Source organism: Musca domestica, unplaced genomic scaffold (genome assembly GCF_030504385.1).
Source record: "Musca domestica strain aabys unplaced genomic scaffold, Musca_domestica.polishedcontigs.V.1.1 29, whole genome shotgun sequence".
Taxonomy (NCBI): Eukaryota; Metazoa; Arthropoda; class Insecta; order Diptera; family Muscidae; genus Musca; species Musca domestica.
This window is the reverse complement of record NW_026712296.1, coordinates 54,568-73,114: the sequence shown is the minus strand read 5'-3', so window position 1 is coordinate 73,114 and position 18,547 is coordinate 54,568. Positions and strand designations below refer to the sequence as shown.

Genomic DNA, 18,547 nt, shown 5'->3' with positions numbered 1-18,547 from the left:
TTGCTATATCTAAATATTTCTCTTAACCAGAAATCTGATATTAATATGTAATTTATCAAAATTTATGATTGGATATATATGTTCGATTTCCTTCAAATTTTGCACATATCAATATCTTTTATCTGTATTAGATGAAGTCTGAAAATGGAATACTTCGGTCCACTGTATCTGTTATATAAAGTATAAAAAGTAGTCGATATAGTCACAATCTGGTACGTTGTAATATTTTTATCAGCCTTAGGTCAGATACCAATTGGTCAAAATTGGCCAACTGATTCGGAACCTCCCCCCATTAAGGGTCAATAGTTTGCATAATCATAACTCAAGGCTGGGGGTATAAATCTATCGGCAAAACCGACTGATACTATTTTACTTGTTAAAATGTTCTTCGATATATAAAAGGAAAATCAATTACCGTAGTAAAACCTAAACATTCCTGCATTTTTGGAATAGACCAAAGGCTATAAAAAACTGTTGGACAAAGGAATGATGTTATGACAGCTTTACCTAAAATTCGACGTAAAGTACACAAATATTCAGCTTCCACCCATCATATAATGGTTTGCGCGTCGCATGGTAGAATTAAGAAGGTAAAGCCATGCAATCATATATTTACAATTTTTTTGGTCAAAAAATTATTCATTTGACAACATTTCATTGTCAAAATGTATATTTAAAAAGCCATTTAAGATACTCATATCAGAGATGGGATCCGGTTTTTTATGCAGTGACAGATAATGCAGAGATGGGAATGCTTATTTGAAATGACTTTACCTACACAAATTTAAAATGGTGCGTCCATATTACATAAATACGCCAGGTCCATATCTTAAAATCTACCAACTAATAACGTTGTAAAAATGGATAATTTTTCAAATTCGCATAATTGTCATATATTTCAATGACAAAAATTTTTTTTTTTTTTTAAATTTGAAAAATTTTACACTCATCGTTTTTCCGTATCATTTATATAAACACATGTGTTTAACTTTTTTGATGAAAAATGTCGACCGAATTTCAGATAGCGCTGTGAAACCATGGGTCGAAAATAAACTCCGTCAAACCCATATTCCTTTGTTCTTTTACCTAACAAATCATCACTGAGTCCAGAAAAAATCTGCATCTGTTTTCGGGACTATATATTGGGGGCCTTACAAAACCAAGGACCGCTGAAATCTTGAAAAAAAAAAAATCATATCGCCTAGCTACATACATGTTTTTGATATACATATTTATATACACACATACTTTTAAATGTAGCATATTTCAGTGGATCCAATTGTTTACTGCATAATCCATGTCCCTACAAAACCATAATTTTAACTCATCTAAATATGATTTGCATTTGGATAAACCGTCAAGATTAAAATTTCTGTTCATCTAAAATTTAATAGAAAATTTTATATAAACGAATAATTAAATTGTTCCAGAAATATAAATGTTCTGTTCCCAATCTTCTGCTAGCTCTAATATTTTCTTTTCGATATCAGAAAGGAAAAATTGTACTTTGGAGAAGCCCCAAAATCAATTTCCATCTGTCATCTATGGCATCAACATCGTCGTCATGGGCAACATTTTCAATTATCTTTTGATATGGCAATCTTTTCGAGTTCCTGGAATTTCTCCTATTCAACTGATTTACCCCTTTAACGGACACAGCAGCAGAGCAGTGTAAAAAAAGACATTTACTTGCCGTTGCTGCCGCACCATCGACCAGATACACATATAGCTGAATACAGTGGCTGAATGTAAGTTTTCAAATATGGCGCGTATTTTTCCATTATATAATAGAGACATCATAGCGATTTGTTTGTTTATCTGAAATTCTGGGAAATCCCATTTTACGCTGACGCTTTGACAAACGCACATGACAATTCAGTTCCAGGAATCCATAGCAGATTCATTCAACTTAATTTTTTCTGACAGTTTCCAAAGAAATCATGAACAATTCTCTGCAGACATCAAGCTCTTCATACGGACGTTCAGTTTTTGAACATCCCTCGGAGTGGTATGATTCCTATCAAGAAAATGGCACAAAATATTTGAAAAGTCGCAAGAAATTAGATGAACAATTGCAGAATGAGTTAAATGCCTGCGTTGGAGAGGTAAGTTTGTTTTTTGTGGAATTTGTAAGGTTTTATAAAAAATAGGAGAGTATTAATGTTTTTTTTATTTTTTTTTTTTGTTAGATTTTTCTGGACGGCATACCAGCCGATACTAGACCGGAGAAAATTGCTGAAATAGCATCGCAATTGGGGGAAGTTTATGTGTTGCGCTTTAAAGTAAATTTTTCTGGAGATTCAAGAGGTTTTGCCTATTTGCAGTATACGAATCCGTCGCTAATGAGTTTTGCCATATCAAAGTAAGTATGTAGTTGTTATAAATGGAATTTATGATTCTGTAAATACCAACCAGATCATATTTCCCATTATGAGTCTATGCGTATGAAACGCATTTACCAGAATTGAGTCAGGTAAATTGTTAAGTTTTATGCCAGCATTTTTTATTTTGTTTGTAAAAAGGGAGAGTTTAGTATTCCTCTCCCGATAAACTCAGCAATTTCCTTTCAAAGCTTTCAGTATCTGATAATGTCTTTGTATGAGATATGTGCATTTTTTGGAAAATGTGGAAATATGCGTAAGATAACAGATATAGCAGACCGAAGTGTTCCGTTTTCATACTTCATTGAAAATTGTGACCCTTTGAGAGTGATTTACAAGAAGGGGTTGGCAGATATATATCATCTTCACGACAGATCTTGTGTTAGCAAAAATGTTTGTATGTCTGAAATTTGAAGAGAGTTGGAGCTTTTTTCTCTTTTTTTGAGCGTTTTGTTTTTCAAAATCTTAAACCCTATGTGGGGGAGGTACTAGAAGAAATGGTCCGACCTCTACAATCTTTATAACAGATCTTGCGTTGTTGGAAATATTGAGACGTACCAAGTCTAAATGAAATCGAATGTAAATTTCGCGTTTTATGAGTTTCATGGATACTCAAAATTTTGACCCTTTTGTGGGAAAGGTACCAAAAGGAGAAGACCGGGATATCCAATTTTCACACCAGATCTTGAGTTAATAAAAATATTGTAATGTGTGTAATTTGAAGGGAATCTGATGGTTTTTCGGATTTTATGATCGTTTTGTTTATTCAAAACTACGACCTTTTGTGGGGGAGGTATCAGAAGGAATGGTCCGATATCTACCATATTTATGACAGATCTTGTGTTGATTGAAATATTGAGATGTTCCAAGTCAAAGTAGAATCGGCTGTTATGAGCTTCATGAATATTCCAAATTTTGACCCTTTGTGGGGGAGGTACTGGATGGAGTGGACCGATATTGTCCATTTTTGCACCTGAGGTAGTACTGATGCAAATATTAGTATTCTTATAGTTGGAGAAACATCGGATTATCCTTTCCCTCTCTGTGCAGTAAAATATTTCCTTTGAAAATGTTGGCATTTTGTGTGGCAGGTACCAGAAGGAGTGGACCGATATTGCCCATCTCCTAACTCGATCATATATTCCATTCGAGAGTTATCGTGCGCACCACCCAGACAGACGGACATCGCAAGATCGAATCCAAATGTTCTAAAACGGACCTAAGGTCTCAAACCATTATTTCGATGAGGGACTTTAAACCCCAAATCGGATAAAACATATATAAGGGAGCTATAGCTATATCTTAACCGATTTACACTAAATTTGAAATACTGGTTTCTAGGATGAATTCAGTCGTAATTGCCAAAATTAATTCCATTTGGGTTGATATTAGCCATTCTCCAAATTTGATGTACTTGTGTCTAGACTAAATTCAGTGGGATGTACCGAAATCGGTTGAAGATATATGGGAGTTATATCTAAATCTGATTCGATTAATATCAATTTCTATAGGGTTTGTCCTTGGGCCAAACAAATATTGTTTGGAAAATTTAATCTTAATTGGATAATAAATGCGACCTGCATTTTGTTCACAGGAATACATGGACAGACGGATTGACACGCATAAATCGACTCAGAAAGTGATTCTATGAAGATCCTTAAAAGTAACCATGGGTCTATCTTGCTTTCCTCTCCATGTTACAAACATATGCACAAAGACATAATATCCTTACCACTATGATGTGGTGTAGGGTATAAAAATAAAAACCGGTACATTTTTGCAGATTCTGTAGCAGATCAGAAATCATAGGATTTGAAAATATAGACATATATAAAGATGCTAATTTCTGCATTCATGCTTCTCTCTTCTAGGCTGCCAACATTATTCCAACAAAATTCCCTGCCCATGATACGTGTTCGCCAGTCACGCAACAGTTCGGTATTATTGCTGCGTAGAGTTCATCACATGACAGCCAACGATGTATTTGACGCTTTGGCCCGAGTAATAAATTTCCATCTTTTGATTTCACATGAAATAAGTGCGGGAAATTATGAATATTTCATCATCTTCAAATGCAACGAAGAAGCTGTACATGCCAGACGTGAACTTCTGCGAACTATAACACAATTTGGTCGGAGTGCGGTGATCGTTTGGGATAACGGCAAGAGCAAGCATCGAAATGGTTCATTAACATACATTTACAATAGGCAAAAGCTTGCAGCTCCTACTATAAATGGCAGACATATTCAAATATATAGTAGTCGAGGTTCTGATAATACCGCACCACCTGGACGTGTATTGCCCTACCAAGGAAATGAGCCTCAGTTTATGCCATTCATGAACTTACCATTGCAGTGTGGTGCAAATCAATATTCGGCTCCAACAAATGTTTTAAACTAAGGGTTTTACGGGCCATTCCCAGTACATAATTAGGATCATCAATCAGCGAGATTCCATTGCTTTGTGTCATTATCATCTCTCTTATGAATGTGGATTTATTTTGTAAATCATTTGAATTTTTTTGTTGTGTTTTTTTTTGCATGAAATGAAAATAATAAAAACGAAAAACATATAATGAAGTGAAAATAATAAGTAAACATTTTCTTTTTTTAAATACCCGATTTGAAATGATACCATTCGTATGGATTTCGTCAAATATGCCAGTTACTTAAACGTAAGTGTACGGTTTTATGTATGTTATAGGAGTTGTGTTTTGTTTGGCAATCAAGTATTTTATTTCGCTTGATTTAAAACAATATGAAAGAGCGATAAAATAAGTGAAAGGGCGGAATGTTAAACTCGCTCTGATTGTACTATGTGCTTTACCCATAAATTAAAGAAATTGAAAACTAATAAGAATATTAAAAATACATGGCAATCCGTCAAAATCAATATATCAGCCAATCAGAAGCTGGTTGATATGAAAATTGACTAAGTTGAGGTAGTTTATCGAGTTAAGGGACGTTTTTTCAATAAAATGTTGCAAAAATGATAAAGATTGTAAAATTATGCCAAGCTAAAAAATTGCCAAGAGTCAAAAAAGATTGGTCACCGAATTTTAGATATGAAACTTCGATTCTTCCAGTGTCCCGTGCACCACTAACTTCTCATTTTCAGAAATTAACCACATGTAATATTTTAAACCATGGTTGAATAATACAGGTAACATCAAGTGTTGTTGTACAACAAACTTAACAACAACCACACACAAATTTATTTTTGTTCGTAATACAAGTGTCAGAGTTATATGTTCGGCCGGGCCGAACTTTAAATAAACTCCACTATTTGGAATTCAAAAAAAAAAAAAAATAAATAAATAAATAAATAAATAAAATCCGTTAAAAATTCTTTTAAAATTTAAAAAATACTGAATATAAGAGTTATATTGGGATCTATACGACGACATGTACCAGCATAGAATTTCGGCAATAAGCCATTACAATATTCAAATACGAACCTTGAAAAAAATCCGGTGAATAATGCAGCTAAAATCATCAAAATACCGAATATAGGGAGGTACCGTTATATCAGGGCTACACGAAGTCCTAGCCCTGCATAGATAATTTTCTGGCCATTCTGGTACCCATTGCGTGCTTCAAATACGAAATTTCTAACAATTTCGGTGAATATTGTACATAAAATCATCAAAATACCGAATATTGCGAGGTACTGTTATATGAAGTCTATGCGAAGACGTGTGCCCTGCATGCTCAATTTTTGTGATAGGCTGTTGTACCCATTACCAATTTTAAATACAAAATTTAAGACAACTCCGGTGAATAATAAAATCGTCAAAATATCGAATATCTGGGGGTACCGTTGTTTGTGGGTTATACGATATTGTGGACCTATATAGACATTTCTCTTCCAGGGGGTAAAGTGCTTAGAAAGAACTTCTAGTATGAATTTTTAGACAATTCCCTTGAAAAATTTATTAGAAATGATTGTTGAGGCACGAGGATCGTTTAAGTTTAACACTTCATGTTCTTTATTTAAGAAGAAGTAAAAGACAACTAACTGAACGTTACAACAGTAAACTATATTTATTACATGGAATGTTAGGATGATGTATGTGATGCATGTATAAGAGTATATGTGTATTTGTACAATGTACATAAAAACAATGTTGCCACATCTAATTCTATTATTAATCATTTGGGTATTCTCATGGGTTACCGTGCTCATGTGATGTACAATTGCAAATACCAACACTCCTCCTCAATTGTACACGACTTGTGCCAAGGTTCTGAATTTCTCCAGCTTTGACAATGGTAATGGTTTAGTCAGCATATCAGCAAGCATTTCTTCGGACTGGCAATAATTACATTCGATGACCTTTTTATCAATATAATCCTTTACGAAGTGATATTTCGTGTCAATATGTTTTGTTCTATTACTTAATTTCTCCTCCTTGATTAAGTTTAGGCAACTTCTGTTATCTTCGTAAATTGTCGTCGGTTGGATTTGTTGACATCCGAAGTCTGCTAAAACATTTCTCAACCACTTTGCTTATTTTGCAGCTTCCGACAGAGCAATGAATTCAGCTTCGGTTGTAGACAGAGAGACAAGTGTTTGCTTTTTACAAGCCCAGCTGATTGGACAATCATTCAATAAAAACAAATATCCAGAGTTACTTTTCCGGTAAATTCGACATTCAGCCCAATTAGCATCAGCGTATCCGATTAAAGTATTCGGAGTAACAGTCTCACAACTAAGTTTCAAGTACATGTCTACAGTGCCTTTAAGATATTTCGCCACACGCTTCAGCTCAATCCAATCTTTTTGAGTAGGACAACTTATTTTCTTTGATAAAATGGATATACTGGCAGCAATATCAGGACGAGTGTTAACAGCAACATACAGCAAAGAGCCCAATAAACTTTGATATTCAGTATTTCTTAACAAGGGTTCTGAATCTTCTTTTCCATATGAAGGTTCTAACGGGTACTTTGCGATTTTAGAATCTTTAAGGCCAAATGTGTTAACTACCTCATTGATGTATGCTTTCTGCCCAATTAGAAATTCACCACTGCTTGTCCTCTTGACTTCAATTCCTAAAAATGTTGTTACCGGACCGAGATTCTTAACTTCAAAATGATTGTTCAACATTTTACCAACATCCGCAATATGATTTTCATTTCTCGAAGATACCAACAAATCATCAACATACAGCAATATAAATAACTCTTCCCCATTGATGATTTTGGTGTATATACAAGGATCCGCTTTGCTTCTCGAAAAACCATTATTAATCAAAATATCATTAAGAGCATTGTTCCAAACGTTTGCTGCTTGCTTCAAACCATAAATACTTTTCTTCAGCTTACAAACCTTGTTTGAATCGCCCTTCACAAAACCAGGTGGTTGTGCCATGTATATTGTCTCCTTTAAATTACCATTCAGGAATGCACACTTGACGTCCATATGATGAATATGCATCTTGTTTTGGCCAGCAATTGAAAGTAATATACGAAATGTTGATTGCCGTGTTACAGGCGCAAAAACTTCATCATAATCAGTCCCATATTTTTGATTAAATCCTTTTGCAACAAGGCGAGCTTTATAGCGTTTAACTTTGCCGTCACAATTAGTTTTTAATTTGTAAATCCACTTGCATCCTATCACATTGGCTTTTTCAGGTTTAGTAACCAACTCCCATGTATCATTTTTTATCATAGAATCGATCTCCTCCTGCATTGCAGCAGACCACTTTTCTTTTTGTTTTGACAAAACAGCTTCCTTAAAAGACTTTGGTTCAATTAATGATTCAGATTCCATAACACATGCTGAGTATCGAGCAGGGCGGACACCTTTATTTTTCCTTGAAGATCTACGAAGGGTACTTTCGTGATTACCATTGCTTGTAGTAGGCACCTCTTCTTCATCCTCAGTAAAATATTCCAAATCGCTACTCAAACTACTGTACGAGCCAACAGGAGAGTTAATCGCCACTGCTTCTTCCTCTTCCATTTCCCGTTTTGACGAAAGGTTGATTTCTATTTGACTTGGTTCTTTGACTTTATCGCTTTTATCTTCAATGGTGTCATTTGAATTTACAAATCTAAAATCTCTGCTTATTGTCACTCTATTGGTATCGGTATCAACAAACCGCAATCCTCTGCTTTCTTCGTCGTATCCCATGAAAGTTAAAAGCTTGGATTTATTGTCCAACTTTTTTCTTTGCACATGGGGTATCAAAACATAAGCCTTTGTTCCAAACACCTTAAAATTGGCTATATTCGGTTTTGAACCTTCCCATCTTTCGTACGGGGTACACGGAACAGAATTTGAAATCAATCTATTTTGCAGATAATTAGCACACATCACTGCTTCGCCCCAATACTGTTTAGGTAATTCAGCTTCTTCCAGAAGACATCGGGCCATTTCCAATAAATACCGGTTTTTTCGTTCAGCCACGCCATTCTGTTGCGGGCAGTAGGGAACAGTGAACTGAGGTTTTATGCCACGACTAGAAAGAAAATCAGCCAATCGTCTAGATTTATACTCCCCACCATTATCTGATCTGAAGCATTTTGGATACCTTCCAAATTTATTTTTGACCATTTCAACAAATGCCTTCAATTTTACAAAAACTTCTGATTTTTCATGTAACAGATATACAACGGTGTAACGGCTGTAATCGTCAATAAATGTCAGGATATATTTCTTCTTTCCAGGTGTTATTGTTTGCATGGGTCCACAAACGTCTGTATGGATAACTTCCAACACTTCCCCAGTTTTTGACTTTGACATTTTTGGAAAGGGTTTTTGAGTCAATTTGCATTTGGTACATACCTCACAAGTCTTTCTTACGCCACAGTCCACGATGCTAAAATTATTTTCCAGCTTACCAACTTGCATAGATCTAACCGCATTAATATCTCTGTGTCCAAACAATTTATGATAATAATGTTGACAACGATCCATTTTGCAGGAAACAACGTTTACCTTCTCTGTGCTTTTACAACGCAATTGATACAAATTGTTGACCAAATCCGCTAATCCAATTTCCAAATCCTTATCGTCGCGTATTCTGCACATATTACCAGAAAACGTAAATGTATAACCCTTAGTTGACAACTTTTTCACCGACAATAAATTTCCTTTAAATGATGGAATGTATAAAACATCGCCAACAGTAATGACTACTTCAGACCCTTTGGCATTCACCATCGATACTTTACAAACACCTTTACCATTTGAATAAACGGCATCACCATTTGCTACGGTCACCTTCTCACACCACGATGTATCAAGTTCCACAAATTGATATTTATCGCTACAAATATGGCACGTTGCTCCAGAGTCAACAACCCATTCACCTTCAGCACCGTTCATTATGAAACATGCATTTTCCATACATACATTTTCTTGTGCGATTTTAGCTTTGTGTTGATCCGACTGCTTATTTTTTAACTTCCAGCAATTCTTACGAATGTGCCCAACACCGTGACAATGATGGCAAATAATTTTCCTTTTGTTGTGTGCAAACTTATTTGTTGCTTTCAAAACAGAGTCTTCGCTCACTTGCCTTTTCTTTAATTTCTCGTGCTCTTCCAATAATTTATTTTCCACAACAGTCATTGTGAGATCTTTTTCATCCCTTACCTCAAGAGCAGTTATCAGAGTGTCATATGTAGCAGGCAGGCTACTCAACAGCATAGATATTATCCATGACTCAGACAATTTTTCACCCAACGATTGCAACTTTGTAAACATCAACTTCATGTTTGTTATATGGGAATCCATATCTTCCCCAGGTTGTAGCTTGAGTTCACAAATACTCCTCATAAGTTTCACTTTGTTACTCAAAGAAGATTTTTCATGATACGATTTAAGTGTATCCCAAGCTGCTTTTGTATTTGCACAATTTGCAATGCGATGCACTTCACTGTCTTCAACAGCTAATCCAATCAGAATTGTTGCTTCAGTGTCACGCTCTATCCATTTTTCATCAGGAACCGCCGGCACAGGATCACTGATAACGTCCCACACTTTTTCCTTCTTCAACAACAGCTGCATTCTATATTTCCACAACTCATAATTATCCCTGTTCAGCTTTGTGAACAACAATTTTGAGTCTGCCATGATTCGCTCCAATCAGGTAATTTTCACGATAAATTTCACAATAAAATTTGCAAATATGAACAAATAGCAGAATCCAGGTACCAAGAATATTTAATTCAATTCTCCAAGAAACAGCGAAAGAAAAAAAAAACAAAATCCTCTCTAGATGCGATAGCCTGGGCCCATAACCTATTAGAAATGATTGTTGAGGCACGAGGATCGTTTAAGTTTAACACTTCATGTTCTTTATTTAAGAAGAAGTAAAAGACAACTAACTGAACGTTACAACAGTAAACTATATTTATTACATGGAATGTTAGGATGATGTATGTGATGCATGTATAAGAGTATATGTGTATTTGTACAATGTACATAAAAACAATGTTGCCACATCTAATTCTATTATTAATCATTTGGGTATTCTCATGGGTTACCGTGCTCATGTGATGTACAATTGCAAATACCAACACTCCTCCTCAATTGTACACGACTTGTGCCAAGGTTCTGAATTTCTCCAGCTTTGACAATGGTAATGGTTTAGTCAGCATATCAGCAAGCATTTCTTCGGACTGGCAATAATTACATTCGATGACCTTTTTATCAATATAATCCTTTACGAAGTGATATTTCGTGTCAATATGTATTGTTCTATTACTTAATTTCTCCTCCTTGATTAAGTTTAGGCAACTTCTGTTATCTTCGTAAATTGTCGTCGGTTGGATTTGTTGACATCCGAAGACTGCTAAAACATTTCTCAACCACTTTGCTTCTTTTGCAGCTTCCGACAGAGCAATGAATTCAGCTTCGGTTGTAGACAGAGAGACAAGTGTTTGCTTTTTACAAGCCCAGCTGATTGGACAATCATTCAATAAAAACAAATATCCAGAGTTACTTTTCCGGTAAATTCGACATTCAGCCCAATTAGCATCAGCGTATCCGATTAAAGTATTCGGAGTAACAGTCTCACAACTAAGTTTCAAGTACATGTCTACAGTGCCTTTAAGATATTTCGCCACACGCTTCAGCTCAATCCAATCTTTTTGAGTAGGACAACTTATTTTCTTTGATAAAATGGATATACTGGCAGCAATATCAGGACGAGTGTTAACAGCAACATACAGCAAAGAGCCCAATAAACTTTGATATTCAGTATTTCTTAACAAGGGTTCTGAATCTTCTTTTCCATATGAAGGTTCTAACGGGTACTTTGCGATTTTAGAATCTTTAAGGCCAAATGTGTTAACTACCTCATTGATGTATGCTTTCTGCCCAATTAGAAATTCACCACTGCTTGTCCTCTTGACTTCAATTCCTAAAAATGTTGTTACCGGACCGAGATTCTTAACTTCAAAATGATTGTTCAACATTTTACCAACATCCGCAATATGATTTTCATTTCTCGAAGATACCAACAAATCATCAACATACAGCAATATAAATAACTCTTCCCCATTGATGATTTTGGTGTATATACAAGGATCCGCTTTGCTTCTCGAAAAACCATTATTAATCAAAATATCATTAAGAGCATTGTTCCAAACGTTTGCTGCTTGCTTCAAACCATAAATACTTTTCTTCAGCTTACAAACCTTGTTTGAATCGCCCTTCACAAAACCAGGTGGTTGTGCCATGTATATTGTCTCCTTTAAATTACCATTCAGGAATGCACACTTGACGTCCATATGATGAATATGCATCTTGTTTTGACCAGCAATTGAAAGTAATATACGAAATGTTGATTGCCGTGTTACAGGCGCAAAAACTTCATCATAATCAGTCCCATATTTTTGATTAAATCCTTTTGCAACAAGGCGAGCTTTATAGCGTTTAACTTTGCCGTCACAATTAGTTTTTAATTTGTAAATCCACTTGCATCCTATCACATTGGCTTTTTCAGGTTTAGTAACCAACTCCCATGTATCATTTTTTATCATAGAATCGATCTCCTCCTGCATTGCAGCAGACCACTTTTCTTTTTGTTTTGACAAAACAGCTTCCTTAAAAGACTTTGGTTCAATTAATGATTCAGATTCCATAACACATGCTGAGTATCGAGCAGGGCGGACACCTTTATTTTTCCTTGAAGATCTACGAAGGGTACTTTCGTGATTACCATTGCTTGTAGTAGGCACCTCTTCTTCATCCTCAGTAAAATATTCCAAATCGCTACTCAAACTACTGTACGAGCCAACAGGAGAGTTAATCGCCACTGCTTCTTCCTCTTCCATTTCCCGTTTTGACGAAAGGTTGATTTCTATTTGACTTGGTTCTTTGACTTTATCGCTTTTATCTTCAATGGTGTCATTTGAATTTACAAATCTAAAATCTCTGCTTATTGTCACTCTATTGGTATCGGTATCAACAAACCGCAATCCTCTGCTTTCTTCGTCGTATCCCATGAAAGTTAAAAGCTTGGATTTATTGTCCAACTTTTTTCTTTGCACATGGGGTATCAAAACATAAGCCTTTGTTCCAAACACCTTAAAATTGGCAATATTCGGTTTTGAACCTTCCCATCTTTCGTACGGGGTACACGGAACAGAATTTGAAATCAATCTATTTTGCAGATAATTAGCACACATCACTGCTTCGCCCCAATACTGTTTAGGTAATTCAGCTTCTTCCAGAAGACATCGGGCCATTTCCAATAAATACCGGTTTTTTCGTTCAGCCACGCCATTCTGTTGCGGGCAGTAGGGAACAGTGAACTGAGGTTTTATGCCACGACTAGAAAGAAAATCAGCCAATCGTCTAGATTTATACTCCCCACCATTATCTGATCTGAAGCATTTTGGATACCTTCCAAATTTATTTTTGACCATTTCAACAAATGCCTTCAATTTTACAAAAACTTCTGATTTTTCATGTAACAGATATACAACGGTGTAACGGCTGTAATCGTCAATAAATGTCAGGATATATTTCTTCTTTCCAGGTGTTATTGTTTGCATGGGTCCACAAACGTCTGTATGGATAACTTCCAACACTTCCCCAGTTTTTGACTTTGACATTTTTGGAAAGGGTTTTTGAGTCAATTTGCATTTGGTACATACCTCACAAGTCTTTCTTACGCCACAGTCCACGATGCTAAAATTATTTTCCAGCTTACCAACTTGCATAGATCTAACCGCATTAATATCTCTGTGTCCAAACAATTTATGATAATAATGTTGACAACGATCCATTTTGCAGGAAACAACGTTTACCTTCTCTGTGCTTTTACAACGCAATTGATACAAATTGCTGACCAAATCCGCTAATCCAATTTCCAAATCCTTATCGTCGCGTATTCTGCACATATTACCAGAAAACGTAAATGTATAACCCTTAGTTGACAACTTTTTCACCGACAATAAATTTCCTTTAAATGATGGAATGTATAAAACATCGCCAACAGTAATGACTACTTCAGACCCTTTGGCATTCACCATCGATACTTTACAAACACCTTTACCATTTGAATAAACGGCATCACCATTTGCTACGGTCACCTTCTCACACCACGATGTATCAAGTTCCACAAATTGATATTTATCGCTACAAATATGGCACGTTGCTCCAGAGTCAACAACCCATTCACCTTCAGCACCGTTCATTATGAAACATGCATTTTCCATACATACATTTTCTTGTGCGATTTTAGCTTTGTGTTGATCCGACTGCTTATTTTTTAACTTCCAGCAATTCTTACGAATGTGCCCAACACCGTGACAATGATCGCAAATAATTTTCCTTTTGTTGTGTGCAAACTTATTTGTTGCTTTCAAAACAGAGTCTTCGCTCACTTGCCTTTTCTTTAATTTCTCGTGCTCTTCCAATAATTTATTTTCCACAACAGTCATTGTGAGATCTTTTTCATCCCTTACCTCAAGAGCAGTTATCAGAGTGTCATATGTAGCAGGCAGGCTACTCAACAGCATAGATATTATCCATGACTCAGACAATTTTTCACCCAACGATTGCAACTTTGTAAACATCAACTTCATGTTTGTTATATGGGAATCCATATCTTCCCCAGGTTGTAGCTTGAGTTCACAAATACTCCTCATAAGTTTCACTTTGTTACTCAAAGAAGATTTTTCATGATACGATTTAAGTGTATCCCAAGCTGCTTTTGCATTTGCACAATTTGCAATGCGATGCACTTCACTGTCTTCAACAGCTAATCCAATCAGAATTGTTGCTTCAGTGTCACGCTCTATCCATTTTTCATCAGGAACCGCCGGCACAGGATCACTGATAACGACCCACACTTTTTCCTTCTTCAACAACAGCTGCATTCTATATTTCCACAACTCATAATTATCCCTGTTCAGCTTTGTGAACAACAATTTTGAGTCTGCCATGATTCGCTCCAATCAGGTAATTTTCACGATAAATTTCACAATAAAATTTGCAAATATGAACAAATAGCAGAATCCAGGTACCAAGAATATTTAATTCAATTCTCCAAGAAACAGCGAAAGAAAAAAAAAAACAAAATCCTCTCTAGATGCGATAGCCTGGGCCCATAACCTATTAGAAATGATTGTTGAGGCACGAGGATCGTTTAAGTTTAACACTTCATGTTCTTTATTTAAGAAGAAGTAAAAGACAACTAACTGAACGTTACAACAGTAAACTATATTTATTACATGGAATGTTAGGATGATGTATGTGATGCATGTATAAGAGTATATGTGTATTTGTACAATGTACATAAAAACAATGTTGCCACATCTAATTCTATTATTAATCATTTGGGTATTCTCATGGGTTACCGTGCTCATGTGATGTACAATTGCAAATACCAACAAAATTTAGCTAAAATCATCAAAATACCGAATAGAGGGAGGTAGCATTATATCGGGGATATACGATATCCTGGAACTCCTTTTGCGGATTTTCATACAATTTAATTGAAAAGTTTGGCCGCAATCATCAAAATGCCGGATATCGAGGGTGCCGTTATACGACTATAAGATATCGTGAACCGATATTGCCCATCTTCGAACTTGACCTGCTTACAGACAAAAGACTGATCTGTGCAAAATGTTAGCTTCCTATCTTTATTCGTTTTGGCTCCAGCTTAATTACAACAGAAGGACGAACGAACAGACGTTCGGACGGACAAGGCTTTATCGTCTTAGATTTTACGCTGATCAAGAATATATACACTTTGTTATTGTCTAAAATTATTATTTCGATGAGTTACAAACGGAATAACGAATTTAATATACCTTCCATGCTATGTATGGTGGAGGGTATAAAAAATGTATACCCATTGTGTATCAAGAAATGGATTTAAATCACAAAACGTCATATCGAATTGTTGTAGGCCCTGTGGCTGGATTCTTGTACTATGAAAATATGAAATGAAAAATATGTCCTTTCTAAAAGTTTTCATTTCACATTTTCATAGAACAAGAATTGAGGTCCTGGTCTGATATTTTCGCATGGCAACACAATAGGGGCAGCCTGCCTTTGCTAAATCGAATATGGCAACCCTTTTACAAAGTTCATGGTAGAATAAAACAGGGAAATTTGAAAATTGGGGAAAATTGATATGTCAAGAAAATGTAAACGTTCTTCCAAATATAAAAGGAGATTTTCATTTATTTTCTTCTACGACGTCATTCGGAGGTTATTACAATTCGCGTTTTCAACAATTTTTACAAACTTAAATAATTTTTCATTAAAAATGTTCAGTTCCAAAATTGGTTTGTCCCAGAAGCTGTGTCAATGCGACTACCTGTATTCTTCTACCATGGTCATTTTTAAATAAAAAGATTTTCATACCTTAAACAATTACGTATGGCCAACGGCATATTTTATACAAATAAGAAATAAAAGTTTTTTTTTTTTTTAAGTTTTTTGACCGAAAAATGAAATTTTGTTCCTAAACCTCGGAGTACAATATTTATGTCGTGGCGGTCAGGTGCTTTCAAACTTACAATATTTACATATTTGGGCTGTACATCTTTTTCTTCTCAATGAGCCGACCTAACTTTTCAGAATTCCCAACTCCATTCATTTTAACTTAAATGTAACATCTTCCACTTCGTTCGAGCAAAAATCCTTCATTAAAATAAATAAACTTTAATGGGTTTCTGTGCTTCGGTATAAGCTGTGTGATACCATGTTTTGACATCTTTGGGAGCATCGAGTAAAACCCTAAGCAACCAGCCAACCAACCACACGCTTTCAAACGTAACTTTCCTTAAAAGGTTGTCTGCATGTTGTGGCTTTTGTATGATTTTTAAGGATGCTTAAATTCTGACAAAAAATCCCCGATGCAACGAACAGCAGAACGCCACAGGAAGAAGATGAAAGTCGAAGGTATCCTACGAGCTCCTGAACACACATACACAAACACAGAGACAATCTAGGAAAAAAAACGAAACAAACTTCATCAACTGACAAGATGAAAATGCTAAAGTAGCGAGCGAGCAAGCGAACACATGAGCAACTGCAGTTAAATAGAAAAAGAAACTTCTCGGAAAATAATCCTCGACTTGGCTTTGAAGCTGTCAAGCAGGTGGAGTGCATGGTGTTGGCTTGTGGTGGAACTGATGCAAGTTTACATTTTTCTATTTTGTTTTATAATTAATAGAAGTCGGGTTAGGGATTCAAATTTAATGCGACCGCGGAATCGGAATTACATTCGACTAAATTCACTATCAAGTGTATTGCAGAAAAGTTTTAAAGGACATAAATAATAATTTCGTAGGTGGCACTGAAACAAAAATAATTCATATTTATAAATCCATTGTACGTATACATATCAGAGATTGCAGAAATGCGCGTGGCGAAATACATGGTGCGATAAAAAAAAAGTGCAACCAACTCCAGACTGCTGTCATTTATAAGCCACTCGTCCCACAGCTGTTAAAATTATTCCAGTGACAGATCATTATATTTTTTAACAAGCGTACAAAAGCATTTTGGTGAGAATTTTCCAGAAAAAAAGTTATTCGTGATGGAATTCAAGCGTGATAGTGTGATTTCTTTATATTTGGCTGGAAAACCACAAGTGGCTATCGTTAGAACACTCCAGCATTTCAATCTGAATAAATCTTTTGTGTCTCGTACCATCGCTCGCTATCGTGATACTGGTCACGTAGGCCGACGTCAAGGAAGTGGACTCAAGAAAACATCAACATCAGCAGAAATGGTTCGAAAAGTAAAGAAGCGACTTGATCGAAACCCGCGTCGCAGTGGCCGAAAATGGCTCGGGAGCTGAACATATAGCAATATTCCATTCGGCAAATATTGAAAAATGAGCTCGGGGTAAAGCCATTGAAATTCCAAAAAGTGCAAGGACTTACACCGCAACAGGAAGAAAATAGACTCAAAATTTCCATATCAGGCAATGGGAGGAGATGTGGCAAGCCGCGAGTTTTGATACGAAAAACATAAAAGAAAACTTTAGTTATATATGAAACCAAGTGGGGGAGGGACTATTTATACCCTACACCACAAGGTGGTCAGGGTATTATGTCTTTGTGCATTTGTTTGTAACAGGCAGAAGGAAACGAGATAGACCCATAGTTCCTTTTGATGATCACATTCTGAGTCGATTTATGCATGTCCGTCTGTCCGTCTGTCCGTCCGTCCGTCCGTCTGTCCATGTATTTTTGTAAACAAAGTACAGGTCGCATTTATTATCCGATTGAGATGAAATTTTGCAAAGATCTTTTGTTTGGCCCAAGGACGAACCCTATTGAAATTGGAGATAATCGGTCAAAATTTAGATAAGGCTCCCATGTATATCTTCGTCCGATTTGCTTTTTATTGTGCACCAAACGTGTAATATCAGCCCGAATTGTATGGAATATATATATATATATATATATATATATATATCCAAATTAGGCCTGAAAATATGTATGCCAAATTTGATCGAAACCGGTTCAGATATAGCTATAGCTCCCATATATATTGTTCATCCGATTTGTTATTTTTGTCCACCGCCGCCGTAATATGCACTATGCAACAACAATATTTGGGGAAATATATCAAATACAGCTCAGAAATACATTTGCTAAATTTTATCGAGATCGGTTCAGATTTGGATATAGCTCCCATATATAACTTCGTCCGATTTATCTTTTATTGTG

At 35.8% G+C, this 18,547-nt stretch overlaps 1 protein-coding gene across 3 annotated transcripts; it reads left to right on the top strand.

The window, feature by feature from the left end:
- Positions 1 to 1,408: 1,408 nt before the first annotated feature.
- Positions 1,409 to 4,918, top strand: LOC101893332 (uncharacterized). Of its 3 annotated transcripts, none has more exons than XM_059124451.1 (4): positions 1,409 to 1,748; positions 1,927 to 2,105; positions 2,190 to 2,362; positions 4,253 to 4,918. In XM_059124451.1, the coding sequence occupies exons 2-4, from the start codon at positions 1,941 to 1,943 to the stop codon at positions 4,779 to 4,781; spliced, it is 867 nt and encodes a 288-aa protein (XP_058980434.1). In that variant the 5' UTR covers positions 1,409 to 1,748; positions 1,927 to 1,940; the 3' UTR covers positions 4,782 to 4,918. The 3 variants fall into 3 exon arrangements, with proteins under 3 accessions (XP_058980434.1, XP_019890617.2, XP_019890615.2); XM_020035058.2 differs by having other exon boundaries at positions 1,410 to 1,748; positions 1,880 to 2,105; XM_020035056.2 differs by having other exon boundaries at positions 1,410 to 1,748; positions 1,803 to 2,105.
- The last annotated feature ends 13,629 nt before the right edge of the window (positions 4,919 to 18,547 follow it).

What these genes read in the sequence shown, in the direction of transcription:
- LOC101893332 (XM_059124451.1), top strand. Translation starts at nt 1,941, where the DNA reads ATGAACAATTCTCTGCAGACATCAAGCTCTTCATACGGACGTTCAGTT. An exon ending in TAAATGCCTGCGTTGGAGAG is followed by an intron (nt 2,106 to 2,189) that starts GTAAGTTTGTTT and finishes TTTTTTTGTTAG; the next exon opens with ATTTTTCTGGACGGCATACC. An exon ending in ATGAGTTTTGCCATATCAAA is followed by an intron (nt 2,363 to 4,252) that starts GTAAGTATGTAG and finishes TCTCTCTTCTAG; the next exon opens with GCTGCCAACATTATTCCAAC.